We start from the raw sequence: 23,901 nt of genomic DNA on the forward strand, positions 1-23,901 counted from the left end.
CTGGCCTTGAACTCAGAAATCCTCCTGCCTCTGCCTCCCAAGTGCTGGGATTAAAGGCGCGCACCACCGCTGCCTGATTTTTGTGATTTTCATACTGATTAATAAAGTTTCCGGTGTTCATTGAAGATATGCTAAATTTTTTGTTTATTTTGAAATTACTTTTTTTAAAATACATGGTGCTAGATGTGTATTTTAAGTCTATGTTAAATCTATGTGTGAATGTTTATCATAGTCTCTGTATATAAGACATACTGAAATTCTTCCCCCCAAAAAGTCTCCTACTTTCCATAGACATAAGTTTTATAGAGTTTGACCAGAATACTCTCTTGGGCAGTTCAAGAAATAAATGTCTTTGGTTGGTATAATTACTGAGATTAAACCACTTCTTTAACTTTTCAGAGGTCTTGTTCCTTTGCACAATGCATGTTCTTATGGACACTATGAAGTTGCAGAACTTCTTGTCAAGCATGGAGCAGTAGTTAATGTAGCTGACTTGTGGAAGTTCACACCTTTACATGAAGCTGCAGCAAAAGGAAAATATGAAATATGCAAACTTCTGCTCCAGGTATGCTTAAGTACTTGCTATGGACAGTGCAATTGCCTATAAGTACTCAGATTGTCTTTCAGGTTACAGTAATATGAGTCTTAAACCAAGGAAAGTAGGAAAAAAAAACGTTTTCTAGCCTGGTGGTGGTGGTGGTGCACGCCTTTAATTCCAGCACCTGGGAGGCAGAGGCAGGAGGACTTCTGAGTTCGAGGACAGCCAGAACTATACAAAGAAACCCTATCTCGAAAAATCAAAAAAGAAAAAAGAAAAAAAAAGTTTTCTAATACTAAAACTAGATTTCAAAGGAGAATACCATAAACGTTTTTACAGTTTAATCTATATGTATGTTTATCAGCATGGGGTTTATTTATATAGCCACCAATTGTGTGATAGTTCTAGTTGCTGTCCAACTTCCCTGTTTAGTAATCTAACCTCAAATTACTTGAGGTTTATTGTGTGGTTTATAAACTCAATTTGTTTAACCTTCTATAAAAGTGATGGTGCTGGTCTAGTAGATACTTTGCTGTAAAATATTATAGCACAGATTCATAATACAATATTTGTAAAAAGGAAAAATGGAGCTACATGTGGTGGTTCACACATTAAAACCCAGCACCTGGGAGGCAGAGGTAAGTAGGTCTCTGTGAGTTCAAGTCCAGCTTGGTCCACAGAGTGGGTGAGTTTCCAAGAGGCTAGCCAAGGCTGCACAGTTAAGATCCTGTTTTTTTGTTTGTTTTTTTAAGATTTATTTATTTCATGTATGTGAGTACACTGTCACTGTCTTCAGACACACCAGAAGAGGGCATCAGATCCCCATTACAGTGGTTGTGAGCTACCACGTGGTTGCTGGGAACCAAACTCAGGACTTCTGGAAGAGCAGTCAGTGCTTTTAACCGCTGAGCCATCCCTCCAGCCATTCCTCCTGTTTTTTAAAGAAGGAAAATTGTAACTGCATTGTATGGACATATTTGTCAGTGGTCTCATAAAATTATAATGTGGGGGCTTCAGTTGTAACTGAGTTGGTAGAGCATGCACTGTCTAGCATTCACAAGGCCCTAGGATATATTCCCAGCACCACATAAACCATTGTGTAGGAGGTACAGCCAAGAAGATCAATGGGTGAAGGTCATCTTCAACCATAGAGCAAATTTCAGACCAATCTGGGATACATGAGACTATCTAAAATAATAATGATTAAATTTAAAATTGTCTAATTGAAAACTTTCACTGTAGCTTTTGTTCTTAGATACTTACTAATATGTTGTGGGTGACTATGGTATTTAAGCATTAATAACGAGCAATTTTTGACTTGAGCATTGACAAAACACTTCCTGCCGTCCCTCCTCCCCCTTTTTTCTCATCCTAGCATGGTGCAGACCCTACAAAGAAAAACAGAGATGGCAATACTCCTCTGGATCTTGTTAAGGATGGAGATACAGATATTCAAGATCTCCTTAGAGGTGATGCAGCTTTGCTGGATGCTGCCAAGAAGGGTTGTCTAGCCAGAGTGAAGAAACTGTCCTCACCTGATAATGTAAATTGCCGTGATACCCAAGGGCGACATTCTACACCTTTACATTTGGCAGGTAAATAAGGGAAACTAGATTTAAGATGATGACATCTAAGATCATTTTTATTTTTACTTTATTTACTTTTTTGGTGGGTTGTGGTATGGGGTCTGGAGTCAGAAAACAGCTTGCTAGAGTCTGTTCTTTCCATTATGGGGTTCCAGGGATCAAATTCAGGTTGTCAGGCTTAGTAGCGGGTACATTTACCCACTGAGACATTTTAGCAGGCCTATAATTTATTTTTACTCTTGTTTAAAATATTTCCTCTAAGTAAATATGAAAGATGCAGCCGGGCGGCAGTGGTGCATGCCTTTAATCCCAGCACTTAGGAGGCAGAGGCAGGCGGATTTCTGAGTTCAAGGCCAGCCTGGTCTACAGAGTGAGTTCCAGGGCAGCCAAGGCTACACAGAGAAACCCTGTCTCAAAACACCAAAAAGAAAAAAGAAAAAAAAAATTGAAAGATACAAGTCAAATTATCTGTCAACTGTATTCTGTCGTAGTATGTATGTTCACGCATTAAGCCATTAGCTGTAGTACTGATTATTTTGTAAGAGCAGTTGGGGGTGGTAAGAGTGGCATGCCTTTGATCCCAGCATCTTTCAAATTTACTAGAACTGCACAGGGAAGATGTGTCTTAAAAACAAACAAACAAAAGTGAAGAGCATTAGGGGGAGAAACACTATTTACCTTTCACTTCTGTGGCTCATCCATATATACACACACAAATACTTTGCCTTGTGACAATTTCAATGTTTAAATCCTTCATCATTATTTTTATATTAGAGAAATTAAAATTTTACTTTCTCTGTATGATTATGTGTGTCAGAGCTAGTTTTCCGTAAGAGAGCTTGCTGAGCTGACTGACACTAATAGATTGGGTCGTGCTTCCAAAGCAGTAAGCTTATTCTTTTGTTTAGCAATGCTAAGCTTACTCTCCTAACACAGCGAGACTCTTCAGGCTGACACTTGTCTCTACAACCTCCTAAGAAAGGATGCTTCCTGTTTACACATAGATGATTGGGTGCCTGTGATTTTTGACCCTTGGATCATACACTTGAATTTAGCATGTCATATGTAACAACCATGAAGACAAGCCCTTTAGAAGGAAAATTTTAAATGGAAAGATAGACAAATCTTTCTGTAATTTGGTAGGTCTCCAAAACCATGGCTAATAACAACAGAAACTTCTAACATTTTAGTCCAGTGGAAGTTTTTTTTCCAGAAGATAAAATACTAATAACTTCAGATTTACATAAAATTTACTAATATCTATTTATAAACATTTAGGTATGTGGGTGATATGTGATTTTTCTACATTTATAAGTGAAAGTGATGTTACCTTTTTCCCCCTGCATTAGCTGGTTATAATAATTTGGAAGTTGCTGAGTATTTGTTGCAACATGGAGCTGATGTGAATGCCCAGGACAAAGGAGGACTCATTCCTTTACATAATGCAGCATCATATGGAGTAAGTTCAAAGTGGATGTCACACAGTTCACGTGGAACTTGATAAGACATACAACATAGATGTTTTAGTTCTTAATCTGTATAAGCATTTTGTGTGACATGGCAATATATTTCCGTCTTTCATTATCCTTGGCACCTGTCTCTTATTTGATGAAATACTAGGGTGTGTGTCTGTGTGTGTGTGTGTGCGTGTGTTTGTCAGAAAATCCATGGGTTTCATAGGAACCTTTAGAGATTCAAATAATTTTGTTATTGATTTCCAACAACTCTGAAGATTGTGATCAGCATTGGCCATTGTCGGTGGTCTTGTTTGAGTAACTGAGAAAGACTGCTAGTTTGTAGATTGATATTCACCAGTTATACTACAAGAATTAGTTAGAAATCATTGAGTTGTATACTGGGATACTGAACTGTAATTTTGAAGCAAGTAGCCATAAATTCCAGTGCTGAGAAGAAATAGCTTTCCTTTTCATTTCCAGAATACATTTGAAAAGAAGAGTAGGTACAGAGCCAGGTTTGTTTTGTTTTCTTTTGTTTGATTGAGACCTCTACATAGCCCTAGCTGGCCTTGAACTCAGATATATGCCTGTCTCTGCCTCCTGAGTGCCTGCCCAGCTCAGAACCAGTTTCTTTTTTTCTTTTTTCCCTTGGTTTTTCAAGACAGGGTTTCTCTGTGTGGCCCTGGCTGTCCTGGAACTCACTCTTGTAGTCCAGGCTGGCCTCAAACTCAGAAATCGGCCTGTCTCTGCCTCCCAAGTGCTAGGATTAAAGGCGTGCGCCACCACTGCCCGGCCAGAACCAGTTTCTTAAGAAGTAAAGTTCCATAAAATATTTCCACCTGTAACAGGAATATTTTCTTTTACAGCATGTAGACGTAGCAGCTTTACTGATAAAGTACAATGCGTGTGTCAATGCCACGGACAAATGGGCTTTCACACCGTTACATGAAGCAGCCCAAAAGGGACGGACACAGCTTTGTGCTTTATTGTTGGCCCATGGAGCTGATCCTACTCTTAAAAATCAAGAAGGACAAACACCTTTAGATTTAGTTTCAGTAAGTGATGGGCTCTTTGAAAAATCAGAAAGTTCACATGACATGTATAAAGTGTCTGCATAGTGAATATGAATATGGTTTAGCCCAAATTTAAGTTTAGGAATTGTTTGGTATTGTAATATATAGATGATGCAGTTATTAATCAGTTATTATATAATAAGTAAGTACTTTGGATATGGGAAAACGAAGAATAGTTGGAAAACAGCAGGCCCAGGTCCTCTGTAAATGCTGTTACAATGCAAGATATTCTAGGCTGAAGGTCTTATCAACGCCCCCAGTTAAGTGCATTCATTGCCTTAGTGTAGTTGCAAAGCCTGCTGCTAGCAGAGACTCTCCTTCCTCACTACTTCTCCCCACTGTTGTTGCTTACCCTGCAAGAGCTGTGTGAGAGCCTGGTAGATGGCTCAGCTGGTAAAAGCGCTTGCTGCTAAGCCTAACAGGCCTGAGTTCAATTCCTGGACCCACCTGATAGAGAGAACTGCCTGCCTCCCACAAGTTAGTTGTCTTCTGACCTGTACACGCGCATCTTGGCACACATGCACCTATACACATACATGCACACGAAATAAATAAAATTAATGCTTAAAATTATTTTAAGGTTTGTAAAATAAACTGTAGGTTATTCTTTTTCCATGACTGCTTATAAAAGAGCCTCCTTTGTAGCTCCCAAATCTGTGTCAATCACTGGAACAGGGGTGCTTTCTTGTCTCTGCCACTGAGCTCATTAACCAGAGCAGTAAAGTGAAAGGAGGCAAAGTTTTGTTCTCCCTGGATCTATGAGACAAGATCTTAGGAAGTCCTGGCTGGCGTGGAACTTGTTTATAAGGCTGACCTGGAGTCTCATACCCATTTTTTTTTCCTAAGATTTATTTATTTTTATGTGCACGCTTGTGTGTGTGTGTGTGTGTGTGTGTGTGTGTGTGTGTGTGTGTGTGTGTGTGTGTGTTTATGTGCACCACTTGCATACTGGTGCCAGCAGAGACCAGAGAGTATCAGATATTCTGTAACTGGAGTTACACTTGCAGGAGGTTATAAACCAGTTGATGTGTGCTTCCTGGAAACCAAATCTGAGTCCTCTGGAAGAAAAGTATTTATTCCTAACTACTTGAACCATCTCCAGCCCTTTGCATGCATCTCTTGCCTGCTTCCTGAGTGTGCTGAGATTACAGTCATGTGCCACTACATCCTGCCAGAAACATTTTGAGTTGGAAAAGATAGTGTGTTCTGTGGAGAGAGATGAAACTGATTTAGTTTGTCTGCATTCAGGTAAAGCGATGTTTCTAGGCAGACTAACCATACCATATTTGCATGAGGGTTTCCTGGAAATGTCTCTTTAATTCCAAGCTGGTTTAGAAATAAGCAGATAGAATTTACTTCTCCCAAACATTGATTCATCTGATAATAGAATCAGTGGCAAGGAAGATAAAGATAGCTGTGGACAACATGCACAGGGCCTGAGGAAATGGACCACTGAGTAAAGCACTTGTTCTGAGGTTGAATTCCTAGAACCCATGTAAATTCTGGATGTATAGTATGAGTGTATGTGGGAGAAGGAGGCAGAGATAGGCATCCTCTGGGAACCCAGGAGCCAGCTAGCCTGTATCACAGTGAAGACAAGACCATCTCAAAAGAACTCAAAGTGAGCATCAGACACCTAAGCCTCCTTGAACCTCCACGTGCACTGATTTGCACACTTGCACACACACACAAATCATGCATATACCCACAGAATAAAATTTTAAAGATGATTTTGAGAGAGTGAAAACATGCATGAGCTTTAAAGTGAAATAAGCATGACCTACTGCTCCAACCTTCACCACTTTTAAAGTTGCAGTCTTTCTAGTTGCCTAGCCTCTAAAGTTTAGAAGCAACATTTATAAGGGATAAGATATATCTGGTTAATTAGAGAAGAAAGCATTGTAATAACATCTAAAGCCTTTAAATAACTTCACACATCAAAATGTGTTCAATAAATTGTCTTTTTTATAGGACAGCAAATACTATCCACAAACTGTAAGGGTCAAAAGATGTACAAATTAAGGAGGAGGAGAAAGATAGGGGGTGGACACTAAATGAATAACCCAGAAACACCCCTGTTAGGGATTACTTAGCTTCTTTTTAATATATTATTTTTTTATTGAAGATGGGAGGCTGGAATGTGTTCAGTATGCCTATAGATGTCAGAGGGTAACTGTAGGGGTCTGTTCTCTTTACGCCTGTGGGTACCAGGGATTAAACTCAGGCCATCAGGCAGTGGTAGCTGCCTTTCTACTAAGACATCTCTAGCCCATTACTTAGTTCCTTATTTGAGCATTGTAAATAATTGGCATGCGATCAGTGAAGTGGATATAACACTGAATTTAGAGACTTTTTCATCCTAGCAGTTTGATTAAAATTATCTTTACAAAAAAGAAACAAGGCTTTCTCCATTTTGAGTAATAAATCACTGTTTTCTAAAAAAAAATACAAACGGGTCTGTTTATATCCTGTATAGACTGAGTTGTAATGTCAAGAGTTAATTATAATTGGGCTGAAAGCTCTTACTTTTTACATTAGTAGTTCTATAATTAATTTCAATGGCTTTCAGTCGTGATCTCAGAATTGGCATTTTGTTCCTCATATTTGGCAACATTCAGCAGTTTCTTTGTTTAATGACATGTGATCTGGAAAGGGTGTTCTGAATTGTGTTTTCTATTTAGTGATAATTTAGCTAGCTGGATATCAGTCTGTTTGTTTCACTTTTAAGATTTTCTAGTACTTCTCCGTGTTGAATGGTAATAGACCTGGTATGAATTTGCTAGGTTTTATGCATCTTATTATGAGCCATGTTTATGACAGATTTCATCTCCTTGTACTGTGTCCTAGGCAGATGATGTCAGCGCGCTCTTGACAGCAGCCATGCCCCCCTCTGCTCTGCCTGCATGCTGTAAACCTCAGGTGCTCAGTGCTGTGAGGAGCCCCGGAGCCACTGCAGATGCCCTGTCTTCAGGTCCGTCCAGTCCACCCAGCCTGTCTGCAGCCAGCAGTCTCGACAACTTATCTGGGAGTTTCACTGAACTGTCTTCGGTAGTTAGTTCAAGTACAACAGAAGGTGCTACTGGTTTGGAAAGAAAAGAGGGTGAGAGTTTTTATAAATAACTGTATCTCACATTGTAGCTCCATGTTTATTGTTTAGAGTGGTAGGGAATTGTCCTTTTAAATCTTTTTGGTTTTTTTGAGACAAGGTTTCTCTATATAGCCCTGGCTGTCTTGGAAATCACTCTGTAGACCAGGCTGGCCTTGAAATCTACCTGTTTCTACTGCCCAAGTGCTGGGATTAAAGGCATGACCCATTACCAGAAGAGGGTGTCAGATCTCATTACAGATGGTTATGAGCCACCATGTGGTTACCGGGATCCAAACTCAGGACCTTCAGAAGAGCAGTCAGTGCTCTTACCCACTGAGCCATCTCACCAGCCCCTGTTTAATTTTTTTTGAGACAGAGTTTCTATGTGTGTATCTCTGACTGTCCTACCCAGAGATTTAACTCAGGCTGCCAGGCTTGCGCAGAAAGTGCCTTACCCACCCAGCCATCTTACTAGCCCTGACCCATTCTTTAGATGTCACCCTTTACCTGTCACATTCTTTGTACTCTATTCAACATCGTAAAACTTTTTTTCATAAATTTGAAAGACTTGATCTGGAAAGATTCATTTTTAAAGATGAGGCTAAAAGTCAATTTCTAAATGAAAACAAAACAAGAAATATTTAAACTTGAGAAAGCCCACGGCCAGTTAACTGTTAAAGCTGAACATGTGGATTTCTGAATTTGAGGCCAACATGGCAGACGTCGAGTTCCAGACTAGCCAGGGCTGCATAGTTTGTAGGATTCTTGCTAGCTTTTAGTATTACATAAGTGGCTGTTAGTACCTTTGCTGTGCTGTAGCATTGTACATCTTTTATATTTAGAGTGTTGCTGTACAATGTTCTGATGTGACATTTTATTCCTCCCAGATTCAGGAATAGATTTTAGTATAACTCAGTTCATAAGGAACCTTGGACTTGAACACTTAATGGATATATTTGAGCGAGAACAGGTGAGTAAGTGAATTCTCTTTTTTGGTTTATGTTTAATAAAAAGATCTAGAAAATGCTTAAAAATAATTAAACCTTTAAGCTATTGGAACTTTTTTGTAGGGTGTCTTTTATGTTTATGTTCAGGGCACTGAACCCTTAGCTTCCTGGTGCTAGCTATGTGTACTGTGTAGTGGTGTTCTGTCCACTACAGCTCTGAGAATTAAGAAACTGGAAATCAGTCACTTCCTGATATGACTTGACCTTGGAGTCTCACTTAGCTCATTATCTAAAAATTGACTAATATGTAGAAATAGAGCACCCATGGTTCCTGGTTCAGTCCTTTGCTACCTACTATGGAATAGGATATGTGGAGTATGGACACATATACTACCTAATATGGAATATGGACAGGAATAGGAATGTGACAGCCATATATTTGAGCTTTTCTGGGTAGCCCCAGTTTAAAGTATTCCATTAGAATACATGTATTTATTCTTTCTAAAACTTACTCCATGTGTATAAGTGTTTTGCCTGCATGAATGCATACCACATGCATGCCTGGTGCCCGTGAAGGTCAGAGAGGATGTCAGATCCCTTAGAACTAGAGGGTTTTTTGTTGTTGTTTTGTTTTGTTTTGTTTTAAGGATTTATTTATTTATTTATTATATGTAAGTACACTTTAGCTGTCTTCAGACACACCAGAAGAGGGCATCAGATCTTGTTACGGATGGTTGTGAGCCACCATGTGGTTGTGCTCTTAACCACTGAGCCATCTCTCCAGCCCAGAACTAGAGTTATGAATGGTTGAAAGCCACCATGTGGGTACTGGAAGCCAAACCCCAGTCCTCTCTGACAGAGCAGTGCTCCTACTGTCTCACTACCCCCACATTGTTGCCATTGCTGTCCTGATTGTTCACAGAATATGAGTTCTGTAAGCTTGAACCTGCATAACCTGCGATCAAGTTAGGGAGGTAGAAGAGAAGCACAGGACATTACAGTCTTACAAAGATTTTAGTAAAGCTTAAGAAAGGAGAAGATTACTCTTAACTGGACACTATTAGGAATGACTTTATAGATGTATAAATGAAACAGGATTAATTATTTCAATTTCGCCGGGCGGTGGTGGCTCACGCCTTTAATCCCAGCACTTGGGAGGCAGAGGCAGGCGGATTTCTGAGTTCGAGGCTAGCCTGGTCTACACAGTGAGTTCCAGGACAGCCAGGGCTATACAGAGAAACCCTGTCTCGAAAAACCAAAAAAAAAAAAAATTCAATTTCATGAAGCTGAAATAATTAAGATAAAGAGTTTGAACAATGCTGCAGAGGTCCTGGAGGAACTACAAGATGCTGTGTAAAGGTTAGATGAGGAACGATGGAAAGTACAGTGGAAAGATGAGTTTAAAAGGACATTTGTAACTCAACTTATTTTGTTCCAACTTTTTGAGTTTCATAAATGACTTGTTTTCTATAAAGGCTATTTAAAATAATAGGAAATGGGGCTGGTGAGGTAGCATAGGGTGTGACTGCCAGCACCCACATGGTGTGTAACAGTGGCCTTCTGTAATGCCGGGGGGGGGGGGTTGTGATGCCCTCTTTTGGCTGAAGGATAATATATGCACAGACAGACAAACTTTCATATAATAAAATATATCTTAAAAGAAAATAGTGTGAAATAAACATGAATATTTTGAGACTATCAAATATGAATGTCTACCAAATGAACAAGTATTCTGAGTAGTTTCATTTTTTTTTTTATAAGATTACCTTGGATGTACTAGTTGAGATGGGCCACAAGGAGCTGAAAGAGATTGGAATCAATGCTTACGGACATCGGCACAAGCTAATTAAAGGGGTTGAAAGACTGATCTCTGGACAACAAGGTGCTTCATTTTAATAACTGGTTGAGTTTGTTTATATAAAGGCAGCCCTCAGTATAATACTGTAGAAGTCTGTGAGACGCTTTTTTAATAGTACTCTACTAGTACACAGAGGAAGGGTACTAGTAGAGGTTTGAACATAATGAGGCCTTGCTAATACTTAAAACTTCCTGCCAGGCCATGGTGGCGCACTCCTTTAATCCCAGCACTTGGGAGGCAGAGGCAGAGGCAGGCAGATTTCTGAGTTCAAGGACAGCCAGGGCTACAGAGAAAACCTGTCTTGAAAAAAAAAAAAAAAAAAAAAAAACAAAAAAATACTTCCCGACACTACTAATGTTAATTATATGACCCAAAGTAAGGTTTCTCGGCTTATGCAGAAATTTTAGCTCTTGGAAAATGGGAAGATATAAGTAAACGTTAGCCTAGTTCTAAAGTATTCTGATTTTTTTTTAATATATTTATTTATTTTATTTCTATGAGTATACTGTAGCTGTCTTCAGACACACACCGGAAGAGAGCATCAGATCCCCATTACCGATGGTTGTGAGCCACCACGTGGTTGCTGGGAATTGAACTCAGGACCTCTGGAAGAGCAGTCAATGCTCTTAACCGCTGAGCCATCTCTCCAGCTCCCAAGTGTTCTGATTTTAAATGATCTGGAGCATAGGTGTCTCTCATATTCACACGCTAGGAGTGATTAAGTGGTAGACAGTCCGTAAGATAAAGTAATGTTTTCCATAGCTGAATTTACAACAGCACAGGTGAAAGTCCTAAAAAAGAATGTTTTATGACGTTTAGCTAAAGTAAAATGCAAATTACATTCACTCAACAGATGTTTTCACTTGTGTGAACCAGAGTTAGGTAAAAATTGTGAATTACTTTAGGAGTCAAAATCACATTCATTATTAAACAGAAATGGTGATTTGCCATAATGCTGATAGAGCACTCATAGGGATGTAAACTAGTGCAGCCAGTATGTACATCAGTAAAACTAAAGACCATTATAATTCAGCATGACCACCACTGGGTATATAACTAAAGGAACCCATACCTAGACACTACAGAGAACTGCATATCCATATTTATAGCTACACAATTTGCAAGAAATATGGAGCCAGCTTATATGTCCATCAACAGGTGAATAGCCAGAATGTGTGTGTACATACATACATACATACACACACACACACACACACACACACAAACGGTGGAATTCTAGTCAGCTGTTGTAAATGAAATTATGACATTTGCAGAAAACTAGATCATACTGAAGGTTATTATATTAAATAAAAATATTTTGTATGTATGTGTGAACACCACCCGCATTCAATACCAGAGAAAGCCAGAAGAGGGTGTCAGATACTCGGGAACAACAGAAGACCTTGGTTCGGGTCCCAGTACCCACATGGCTGTTTACAACTCTGTATTTCCAGTTTCAGGGTGTCCTTTTCTGGCCTCTGAAGGGCTTCACGTGGTACATACACAAACATGCAGACAAGAGTACACATAAAATAAAATGAATCTCAGGCTGGAGAGACGGCTCAGGGGTTAAGAGCACTGACTGTTCTTCCAGAGGTTCTAACTGCAATTCCCGGCAACCACATGGTGGCTCACAACCATAAGTAATGGGATCTGATACTCTCTTCTGGTGTGTCTAAGGACAGCTACACTGTACTTATAAACAAACAAATAAATAATTTTTAAAAGGATCCTTAAAAAAATTAGTGTGTAGAGGGGAGAGTTGCAAATGACTTGGTGTTTATGAGTACTTGTTGCACATTTATGATAACCAGAATTCAGATATCACAACCCATATAACAATAAAAAGCTGAGTGATTGCTTCTAACTCAACTCTGAGGGATCTGATGATACCCTCTGGTTTCTGTGTACACAGGCACATATACTAGTAGTCTGAATGTCATGAGTTTGATCCTGATAGAGAAAGGGCATTGGTAGGAAAAACTGGCACAGTCCATATGAAGCCTATGTTAGTTAATAAGTTCTGACAATTGTATCTGTTAGAGTCCTGTGTAACCCTGAGGAAAGTTGGGTGATGTGTGTGCCTGAATTGTCTGCACTTTTGCATTTCTATAAATCTAAATCATGAAGTTAAGAATCGGGGGAGCTGATTTATTGGCAGGTTTTTTTTACTTGTAAATTTTATTTTATAGGTCTTAATCCATATTTAACTCTTAACAACTCTGGTAGTGGAACAATTCTCATAGATCTGTCTCCTGATGATAAAGAATTCCAGTCTGTGGAAGAAGAGGTATGTTCATAAGATGGATCTAGCCACGCTGTGATTGACTCACTTGCTGTTTCCTAGAATTTTGCACATCTATATGGACATGCGTTTTGTTTTTTAAAATGTCTTTTCTCCACCTTGAAAATTTGAAAGTATTTATAATGCGGCTCTCAGTTAACCTTATTTAGGTACTTAAATTGCTATTTCAGTTCATACTGAACCAGAATTCTGTTGGAAAGGAGGTTGAAAATATGATAGTGTTCATTCCCTCTAAAAGGCAACTATAACCTGAGGAATCTCAGGCAGGACTCAACATTTAGATAATATTTATATGAGAAATTTTATTCTTTCTTTCCTAAGAATTCTTTAATCCACTGAAATCTTTGAAGAGTACCCTCCTAAACCAGCCCCTTGCTCCCAAACCCTTTTTTTGCGATTTTAATGAAACAAAGTCTCACTCACTATGTTGCTCTGGCTGTCATGGAATTCACTCTGTAGACCATGTTGGCCTGGAACACAGCGATCCACCTGCCTCTGCCTTCTCAGTGGTTTTTTTGTTGCACACCATTACACCCAGCTATACACACCTTACATTTTATACTTCGATGTACATGTGCCTTATCTGTATGAATTAAATAAGCACAGATACAAAATTGAGTAAGATTTATTTCTTAAATTCATAATCCCAAGAAAATACATGTTTTTTGTTAGGCTAATATTAGCACAACTGAATCATTGTTTTGCTTTTGTGTTTAACATATTTTACATTCTCTTTCATAGTAGTTTATATCATGTAACTTTTCAGTTATAAACATATTTTCAGCTATAAACTATAAATATCTCTAAATATATACTCATGGTAACCCCAGTATTCAAGAGGCAGAGGCAGGTGGGTAGATCTGTGAGTTCAGGGTCAGCCTGGTCTACAGAGCAAGTTTCAGGATAGCCCAGGCAACACAGAAGAATCCTGTCTCAAAAGAAGAAAAAAGATGGTACACTGAGTTTATAGAATTATGTCCTTTCAAGAAATATATTAAAACTCACCTTGAATTCTCAGAAATAGTATCAAATGAATTTAAAACAAAACATGAATGTTTTAAATTACTTTCCATCAGATGCAGAGTACCGTTCGAGAGCACAGGGATGGAGGTCACGCAGGTGGCATCTTCAACAGATACAATATTCTCAAGGTAACAGATGACCGGAAGGAGCTGTCCAAACAAGTCTGTTATTTCCACAGCCCAAAGTCTTAAATACGGTTGATAAAAAACATAGAGATGTCTAGAACAGTAGTTTTCTGACATGGCTTCAGAGATTGTGGAGGGAATACTGTCCTCAAATTTATATTCTCAAAAACTTTTCATTTTGGGGGCAAAATCTCACTGTCTACATGTCTTTTGCCTCAACCTTCCTAGTCCTGGGGCTAAGATCAGAGTCATGGATCAGCTAAGATCAGAGTCATGGATCAATATGCCCACCTTTTAAAGATTCATCTACTTTTAGGTTAGACATGTTAGCTCATGCGTTTTAATCACAACAGTGAGGATGCAGAGGCAGGCAGATTTCTGGGTTCAGGCACAGCCTGGTCTATAGAGCAAGTTCCAGGACAGCCAGAGCTACACAAAGAAACTCTATATCAAAAAGAAAAGAAAAAAAGAAAAGCCGGAGCCTGGTCTACAGAGTGAGTTCCAGGACAGCCAGGGCTACACAGAGAAATCCTGTCTCAAAAAAAAAAGCAAAAGAATAAATAAAAATTATTGAACAGTGTCAGTATACTGTGAAGTAGATGTACCTTTAGGTTAATGAACCCTAAAGCTTACCTAGTGTGCTGTGGTCATATCTACTACCATCACATTGTTCAGACAAGGGGGGGGTCACAGTGTAAAATGGAGAAACAGATTTCTAAATCCCTATGTTCAATATGGAAAGAGTCCATTTCAGTACAATATTTAATGATTTTATGTGTATGCTAGAATAGCTAGCTTTATTTTTGTTACATTTTATACATAAATAAAGGTCGGTTTATACCAGCTATGGTTCTTGATTACATCTGTTATCCATATTTTGAGTCATTTTGTGGGGGTTTTTTGTTTGTTTGAACCAATACTGAAACTCTCATGCGTCCTCTTAGGGACCACCAGGGGGCTGTAGCACTTAGCACTAGAAATGTCCATTTTGACCATAATGATACTCCAGATGAGACCAGTTTTCATCTTTCTCCAGACAAGAGTGGGTACTGGAAGGAAAAGAGAGTAGTAAGAAAGAAGAATGTGTGGTGGTGATTGTTTCTAATCATGTTTATGGTATTTTGAGTTGGATAGTCAGGAGAACAGGGTGCTGTGCTGTCTCATGCTTCTACAAAATTTAGCATGGCTGAGGTATTTTAATAATGACTTAGTAACTTTTATTTAACTTCCTATTTAAAGTAATTTTAAAATTGAAGTATTTCATGCAACTTTCAAATATTCGTGGCCCCTTCCTGGTGCATGTAGTCTTTCTCTTTGGGAAAAGAAAATGTTCTGTTTATGAACTCATACAGACACAAATTGTATGTACACAGCCACATATATGTGGAGGTCTAAGGACAACGTATGGGAGTTGGTTCTATTTCCAGTTGTGTGATATTTTTTGGTTTTTTGGTAAGATAAAAGGCATTATTTAACTTTTCTGGGTTTTATAGATTCAGAAGGTTTGTAACAAGAAATTGTGGGAAAGGTATACACACCGCAGAAAAGAAGTTTCTGAAGAAAACCACAACCATGCAAATGAAAGGATGTTATTTCATGGTACGTTTTTCACACTGCCCCCTCTGTAAGAGTGTAGTTTATGTCCTCTTAATAAAGATAACATTTTTGTAACTTTTACATTTGTGTTCATATCCTCAGTTTCTTTTGTGTTAATATGTTATAACAAACATTTTTATAAATTAAGATTACCCTGTTGGTGGCCAGTAAAATGACTCAGTTTGGTAAAAGTCTTTCCACAAGAACCTAATGACCTGAGTTGCATCCCCAAAATCTATGATGGGAGGAAAGAAGTAAGTTCTGAGATGGTGGCGCACTTCCTACTCTCCACACACTCCGTGCACTGCTTCTTCATACTCCCCACACACTCCGTGCACTGCTTCTTCATACTCCCTACACACTCCGTGCACGGCTTCTTCATACTCCCCACACACTCCCTACACTGCTTCTGAGATTTCGGTGCAGTTTTGGCTAAGCCTCTCTTAGCAAGGACAGGAGAGGGGCACTGTTTGCCCTTGGAATCGTCTATAGCAGATGATAGAAGAGAAGAGGCTCAAGGGGAAGAGGAAGAGCATGGCAGGCTGCTTGGGTACTTGTGCCTATTTAGGGAAGGCACACAGAGCTCAAGCATGGTTGCCAGACCTGGGGTCTTTACCTCCCTGTGTGCAGAGAACTGTGAGGCCATTGGTCCTGGCTTTTATGTATTTGACTCTGAAGTGGGATAACTTTTTCATTAGAATTTCGAATAATCTGTCATTTTTCTAAGTGAGTCTATCCTTTGGCATCTGAACCAACATCCTATTGGAATCATTAATCAACATAAGGAATTCTTAGCTCTAAAAATAGCAAGTTAGGATCTGCAGAGATGATTTGGCCAAAAAAAAAAAAAAAAAAAAAAAAAAAAAAAAAAAAAAAAAAGAGGAAATACTGTTGTAGAAGACTGCAGTTAGGTTTCCAACACCTGCACTTCTATGCACATACCACACAGACATACAGAATTATGCATAAGTTTTTTAATTAAAAAATGGTAACCAATTGGTGGTAGCGCATGCATTTAATCCCATCACTGAAAAGACAGAGGCAGGCAGATCTGTGAGTTTAAGGATAGCCGGGGCTACACAGAGAAATCCTGTCTAAAAACAATGGCAAGCTACACAGTTTTTTCTGGCAGTGGTTCTTGTTCAAGCATTTAACATCCAGGGGGCCAGAGGTGATTCTGTGAGGTCCAGGCCTATCTATTTTGCATAGTCCCAAGACAGCCAAGGCTATGTGTAGAGAGTCTGACTCAAAAACAAAAAGAATTTAGCATCTGGGGCTGGGTGTGTGGCTCAGAGCTTGACTGATGTCACAAAGCCTTGTGTTTAATCCTAGTTCCTTAGAAAAGTTAACTTAGAAGCTTTAGTTTTGTTTTTTTGAATTGTTGTTGCCCATGTTTATATTTCAGGGTCTCCTTTTGTGAATGCAATTATCCATAAGGGCTTTGATGAACGGCATGCATACATAGGTGGCATGTTTGGAGCTGGAATTTATTTTGCTGAGAACTCTTCCAAAAGCAATCAGTATGTGTATGGAATTGGAGGTGGCACTGGATGTCCAATTCACAAAGACAGATCGTGTTACATTTGTCACAGGTGAGAGGTTGTTTATTACTTGTTTTGGTAATAATTATATCAGAACTAATACATATTTGAGAAACATGGAGGGCAAGGCATACCTCACAACTTGAAGGATGGAGATTAACCTTTGTCTCCTCACACATTACAATGGTAGCTAATGTTTACCAAAGGATCTGAATGGGCCAGCCTGAGTCTGAGTACTTGTTTAATTCAACTTCCTTTTGAATACTTGGTTCTCCATAAAGAATGCTAAGGAGAGGCAGGAAGATAGTGCATGACCACTGCCTGGCTGTGCTGACAGAAGAGGTGGGGCCTGTAGGACGCTAAAGGGATCCTAGACAGCACACCTAAACCTCTGCAGCAGGAGACAGCAGCCAGACATGGTGGGCACGCCTTTTACCCCAGCACTCTTCCTCTTTAGCTTGTCTCTGTCTGTCTGTCTCTCCCATCACAAACATGGTGTGCGGGGGTGAAACACACAATCCTAGGCTGTCCTAGAACTCAGGGTGTCACACAAGCTAGCCTCAAACCCAAAGTAATTCTCTGCCTTGGCGTCCTGGGTGCTAGGATTCACTGTGCCCAACTTGTTATCCTTACTGCCGTTATTTTCCCACTAAGTTTAGGCTTATTAGGAAGTCCTGGGTATGAATTACTACCATTTCTGTTTTTAGCTACAAATCCGTACTATTTAGGAGGCTACAGCGTTTCAAAATCTATAACTTGAATACTTAAATTTTACTTGTCTTCTGTGGTTGAGATTGTTAGTAATGAGCAGTATTCTCATACTTCCCCTAAGCTATTGTTGGAATACAATACTTATTTAGTTGTCTAGAAATCTGTTACTAACCTAGAGCTTTGCTGTTGTGGGTTTCTGTGTCCAATCTGTTTTCAGGGTCAGAATTTCTTTTTATGTTTTAGGCAGCTGCTCTTTTGTCGGGTGACCTTAGGAAAGTCTTTCCTGCAGTTCAGCGCAATGAAAATGGCACATTCTCCTCCCGGCCATCACTCGGTCACTGGCCGGCCCAGTGTAAATGGCCTAGCATTAGCTGAATATGTTATTTACAGAGGAGAACAGGTAATTCACTTACATTTGTTTGTCTTGTCAGTGCGTGGCTCTTACATGGGCAGGACATGTTGCCTTAACTGAATTTGGGTAGGTCGGGGGTGGGGGCAACTTCAGGCTTAAAAGTTTAAAAATAAAATGTTTGTCATAAGATTTTCAAAGTTGGTCTACAACACTGGGTATACTTCTAAATTACCCAGGTTTAATTCCCAGCACCCATGTGCAGCTCACAGCTATCTGTAACTCCAGTCCTAGGGGATCTGACACCCTCATACAGACATATATGTAGGGTAAATGCCAATGCACATAAGCTAAAAAAGTAAATAAATCATTTTTTAAAAAATTTCAAAATCGGAAAAGAACCAATGATACCTAACCTATTCAATTTTTCAATCAATACTGAATCTTTTTCTTTTTTTTCTGTAAAATTTAACAATAATGTGTAATTTTTTTTCCTGCAGTAATTGACAAAGACCTAATAAAAAACCAGTGTAAATGAGTATTCTAAGTCAAACTAGGTGGTTACTGACAACAGACAAACGTATATTTAAATCTCACCCTAGACCTACCTGCTGATGAGGGTTCGAATAGAACTTGAAGGGTGGGAGTCGATCCAGGAAGAGTTAGAGAAATATCCCCAGGTGGTTGGGGTGTACAGGACTCAAGGGAAGAATGCTTATTCAAGGGCATCTTGACATGGAATAAAACACACTTGCTAACATTTGAACTGATCTTTCTTTCCCAGGCTTATCCTGAATATCTAATCACTTACCAGATTGTAAGGCCTGAAGGTATGGTTGATGGCTGAAACCAGTTCCCCAAGTGTAATGTCCTGAAGCAGCTGATGGCCTCTTAAGTTTCACTCCTTGGCAGGAAAAAAATTGATCCTGACTACAGGCCTGTGGCAAAAATGATAAACTGTGAAAGAAGCCTAACATTGTGACTTGATGAAGCTTTAACAGTGTACAGCGTTTCTGAGTGTCTCTTGTTCTCAGCACTTTAACAGATGCCATTCCAGGTCAACTGGGTTTGTCTGTCCTAAATTATAAACAGTTAACTTGAATCTTTTATACGTCGTGCATTGATTCTAACAAAAATGGTAATCCCTCAACAGAACTCATTTTACTAATCAGTACTGTGTTCTTTAAAACACAGCATTTACACTGAATACAATTTCATTTGTAAAATGTAAATAAGAGCTTTTGTACTAGCCCAATATTTATTTACATTGCTTTGTACTATAAACTGTTCTAGAGCTGCAGCGGTTTACAGAGTATTTTCATATGTGTTGCTCATCTGTGTTTCATCTGTCCTCGCCTGAGTGATTGCTACATTTGATTCCAGAGGCTGCTCGGTTGCTAATAGAGAGTTAGTGGGGAAACATTGACTTAACAAATTTAATTTGCTGATAGAAGCATTTCTCTAGCAATAGAAATCTTTCTCATTTAACAATTTTATGAATACTCTTGGAATTTAATTGGTGATGCCTTTTTGTCTACAAGGCACACATTCCAGAGAGCTCTGGTGTGAAGTAATGGGGGAACTTGTGGCTAGAGAAGCTCTTCAATGGCCTTAAACTTTGGGTCTTGCTTTAGAGAGGTCTCTGATATTCTCAACCTCAGAGCAGAGATCCCTCCAAGTTTTGAAGATGCTAAGCCCTAGCTTCTGAACACTTAGTGCTCTGATCATGAACTGTAAGTGGAAGTTATATTTTGGACATGGGGAAGGCAATCATGGATAATTTCCCAATCAGATCTAATTACCTTAAATCTAAAATGGAGGTGGATAGTTTTTTGTTTTTTTTTGTTTTTTTTTAAGTTTTTCTTAATCTTATGGTTATATTTATAGCCAGTATATTTATCATGAGTAAACACAATCTAAAACTACAGATGTGAGTGTATGTGTCTGTGGGTAGCCTCTGGAATGGGCAAGCCCAGCGCTTCCTACTTCTATCAAGGCATTCTGCCCAGTTGGAAAAACACTGTCACAGGCTTAAGTTTACTATGGCAGCTGTGGAAGAAATTACTTTCCATGAAAGGCCATTTTTACTATTCTCTAATGTATCCTTAATGTAAGCCTTACACTTAGCATCTTGCATTGCACAGAGACCTGCCTTACTGCATGGTAGTATACTCAGAAATCAAGGAGAGATTTTTATCCACCTAAGTTTTTGTAAATGAGGATGTCCTCTTCACTCTCCGTACCACTTTATCTTTGTTTTACATTTTATTTGGTCTCTTAATTACCTGGTCCTTTATAGAAACTTGTACATAGTGTTGCTTGAAAGTTAAGTTTCCCATCCTATGAATTAAGAGAAATGTATGTCTGGAGTTGTTCCTAAGATATGAATTGTGGTCAAGGATTGAGGTCAAATCCTGACCTAGAAATGCTTTTATACAGCTCTGTGCTAACTACAAATATGATCCTAAAATCATTTCTTGAACATAAAAGGAGTATGCCAAATTTTATATAAAATTTTCAGGTTCTGTAAGCTTCTGGGTTTTATAGTTAAAAGATAATGAAATTAATTAGTAGGGTTTATATTTACGTACTTCTCAAAGTTTGGCCTATGTTACTCTGTGGATCTGGAATTGTTTTTCATGTAAAATCATGGTGTGGTTATGAGCTGTGTTACCTCCTAACCCATTGCTTGTGTGTTTCCACTGTGATCAGTATGCTGGCATGGCAGTGTTTATTGGGAGCTGGGAGTTTGGGGGTGTGGGTTAGAGTGCTTTGCATGAAATACCTTACTTTATAATGATGGAATTGCTTTTTCTTTTGCCTTGTGATTTTTTTTTTTTGAAGTGAAATTTAATTTGTGTGTGTGTAGTGTTCTGCCCATCTGAGTGTCTACTTGTATCACATTCCATGCCCTCACTTAATTCTTAATAAACTGTTTACTTGTTCTCTGGGTAGCATGGTAGTAATTCATTGAGATTACAGTAAATCGTAATTGCAAGAGAACAGTGTAGTTTTGAGTCTAATTGTGACAGGGTGCAGCATAAATGTAAGATGTTGAATGTTGTGGCCATACTTGCTCAGATGCTTCATGATGAAGGTAAGATGTATTTGGGCATCTATACCATCCAGTATGACTTTGGTAGTTCTTAAAATTCATCAAAATCAGTCTGCTTAACTTATAAAGAGAAATATATTTTTGTTTTCTATGTCATAAAAACATCCTTGATACGTTTCCAAATCCCAGTTAGTCATATTTTTTTCTCTAAAATGAAAAAAAGGTAGTGTATTTTATATTTCCATATGCTAATGACCTGTGTGTAATTAGTCCTCAGTGTTCCCTAAGAAGAGAGTGATGGTACAGTGTCCCTAAGTATCACTCTGAAGTCTGCATACGCTGCTTTATCTTCCTGCTTCTTTTAAGAAGATCCTGAAGTGATGGCTTGCTGTTTGCTGAGAGTGCATGCCCGTGTATGATGTGATCCAATTGTTTGCAGGTTGAGGCAAGAAAACATGCAAATAAACTTCCCAAAGCTCTTAACAATTAGTTCTCTTGATTGTGCCTTTACCTCCGTTTCGTTGCTGTGATGAAACAATATGATCATAGCAACTCTTATAAAGGAACACATTTAATTGGGTCTAGCTTAATGGTTTCAGAGGGTTAGCCCATTATCATGAGGAGAATCATGACAGTAGGCAAGCAGCAAGGAGGGACTGTCCCACTGGGCATGGCTTGAGCATATATGAGACATGAAAGCCTGCCTCCACCGTGACATACTTCCTCCAAGGCAGCACCTACTCCAGCTAGGCTACACCTAATAATGCCATTCCCTATGGGCCAAGCATTCAAACACATGAGTCGATAGGGGCCATTCCTATTCAACCACCACATTTCCTGTCCTGTCCAGACTGCAGTACTACCTTCCACTATCGACCAAGTCCCTGTATGCACCCTGTGTTTCCTGGCTTATGTGGGTTGTGGCCTGAAGTAGTTAACATCTTCTATTACTTTTATGCATCTTCTCCATTTAGGCACTTACTCAGAGTTACCATTTCCATAGATGTGCAGGGAGCCCCAAGAATTGGGTGCCGGCATACCATATAGCAGTCTACACAAAAGTGAGGTCTGCTAATAGGCTTTAAGTTTCTTTTATAAAATTTTTGATCTACAGCAGACTAGGAATTGTAATTTGAGCCAGGTGTGGTAGTGTACACTTTTAATCTAAGCATCCAGGAGGCAGAGGCAGGTAGATCTCTAGAGTTCAAGGGCAGCCTAGTCTGGTCTACAAAGCAAGTTCTAGGAAAGACACAGAGAAACCATGTCTTGAAAATCAAAAAGAAGTAACTTTGAAAAGTTCAAGAACCAGGATCTGGCCAGGGTGTAGTGGCACATGCCATTAATCTCAACGCTTAGGAAGCAGAGGCAGGCAAATTTCTGTGTTCGAGGCCAGCCTGGTCTACAGAGTGAGTTCCCAGGACAGCCAGGGCTACACAGAAACCCTGTCTCAGAAACAAAAACCAACCAAACAAACAAAAAATAGCATCTGGATGACAGTAAAAGCTGACCTCTGGGATCCACGTGGTAGAAGGGAAAAACCGACTCTTGAATTGCAGTCTTCCACATAATACATGCAGATGTGCACCCATCTCCATCACGTTTACACATGTTACATATTTTGTTTTCTTGACCCAGGTTGCTCTCAAATTCAATCATACCTCAGCCTCCTTGATGCTAAGATTACCTATGCCAAGCAAATGGTATGTGGCCATACATGCAGGCAATACATCCATATGCATAAAAACTACAGCTCTGAGAAAGTACAGGGCAACTCAACCCTTCATTCCCTCAGAACAGAGAGAACACTGGCACAAGGTAGGGAGAGATTATGGTGCCCAATTTTACCAGTGGTGATTGTCGTTCCTAGTCTGGAGAGGAATTCAAGGTTGCTATTGATACCACTTGACATGTACTATAACCAGGCTTTATGTGGGTCATGGCTACTGCTGGGAACTGATCTACTTTGAGAGTCAGAAAAGTAAGGGACAGTCCTGTCTCATACAAGCCCTGATCATGCAGTGGTATGTTATTTCATTACACACTACTTAGCACTGTGAGGTTTTACAAATAGATTTTGGGGATTTGAACTCAAGTTCTCGTGTTTGTGCAGCAAGCACCACTGAGCCATCTTCCCAGCCCTTCATTCCTTCAAAAGTCTGCTCACCATTACATGGAGGGAACAGTAGCTTAAGACACTACAGCAGTAGCAACATAACAAGGTTACAACTAGTGATAGAAGTAAACAGGTTGCTAGCCAGTGGTGGCGCACGACTTTAATCCCAGCACTTGGGAGGCAGAGGCAGGGAGATTTCTGAGTTCAAGGCCAGCCTGGTCTACAGAGTGAGTTCCAGGACAGCCAGGGCTGCTACACAGAGAAACCTTGTCTCAAAACAAACAAACAACAACAACAAAAAATTTCTAAGAAGTTGACTATCAAAAAAAGTGATATTGGGGACTGGAGAGATGGCTCAGCAGTTAGGAGCACTGACTGCTCTTCTACTGTTCCTGAGTTCAGTTCCCAGCAACCACATGGTGGCTCACAACCATCTGTAATGGGAACCAATGCCCTCTTCTGGTGTGGTGTGTCTGAAAATAGCGATAGTGTTCTCATATATATAAAATAAATATATCTTAAAAAATAAAAAAGGA

The 23,901-nt window shown here is 39.3% G+C and overlaps 1 protein-coding gene across 4 annotated transcripts in view; it reads left to right on the plus strand.

The window, feature by feature from the left end:
- Tnks2 (tankyrase 2) overlaps positions 1–21,425 on the plus strand; it is a 56,089-nt gene extending 34,664 nt beyond the window's left edge. For 2 of the 4 annotated variants that reach the window (XM_031390170.1, XM_031390173.1), the window contains 13 exons: positions 400–565; positions 1,914–2,133; positions 3,474–3,583; positions 4,448–4,636; positions 7,502–7,754; positions 8,630–8,712; positions 10,451–10,571; positions 12,740–12,837; positions 13,929–14,003; positions 15,494–15,599; positions 17,002–17,188; positions 18,092–18,248; positions 18,982–21,151. In XM_031390170.1, the coding sequence (XP_031246030.1) occupies positions 400–565; positions 1,914–2,133; positions 3,474–3,583; positions 4,448–4,636; positions 7,502–7,754; positions 8,630–8,712; positions 10,451–10,571; positions 12,740–12,837; positions 13,929–14,003; positions 15,494–15,599; positions 17,002–17,188; positions 18,092–18,248; positions 18,982–19,044 (1,828 nt within the window). In that variant the 3' untranslated portion in view covers positions 19,045–21,151. Of the gene's footprint in view, positions 1–399; positions 566–1,913; positions 2,134–3,473; positions 3,584–4,447; positions 4,637–7,501; positions 7,755–8,629; positions 8,713–10,450; positions 10,572–12,739; positions 12,838–13,928; positions 14,004–15,493; positions 15,600–17,001; positions 17,189–18,091; positions 18,249–18,981 lie in introns of all 4 variants that reach the window. The other 2 variants (XM_031390171.1, XM_031390172.1) reach the window with 2 other exon arrangements.
- Positions 21,426–23,901: the final 2,476 nt, after the last annotated feature.

The sequence above is a fragment of the Mastomys coucha genome, unplaced genomic scaffold (genome assembly GCF_008632895.1).
Source record: "Mastomys coucha isolate ucsf_1 unplaced genomic scaffold, UCSF_Mcou_1 pScaffold21, whole genome shotgun sequence".
NCBI lineage: Eukaryota > Metazoa > Chordata > Mammalia > Rodentia > Muridae > Mastomys > Mastomys coucha.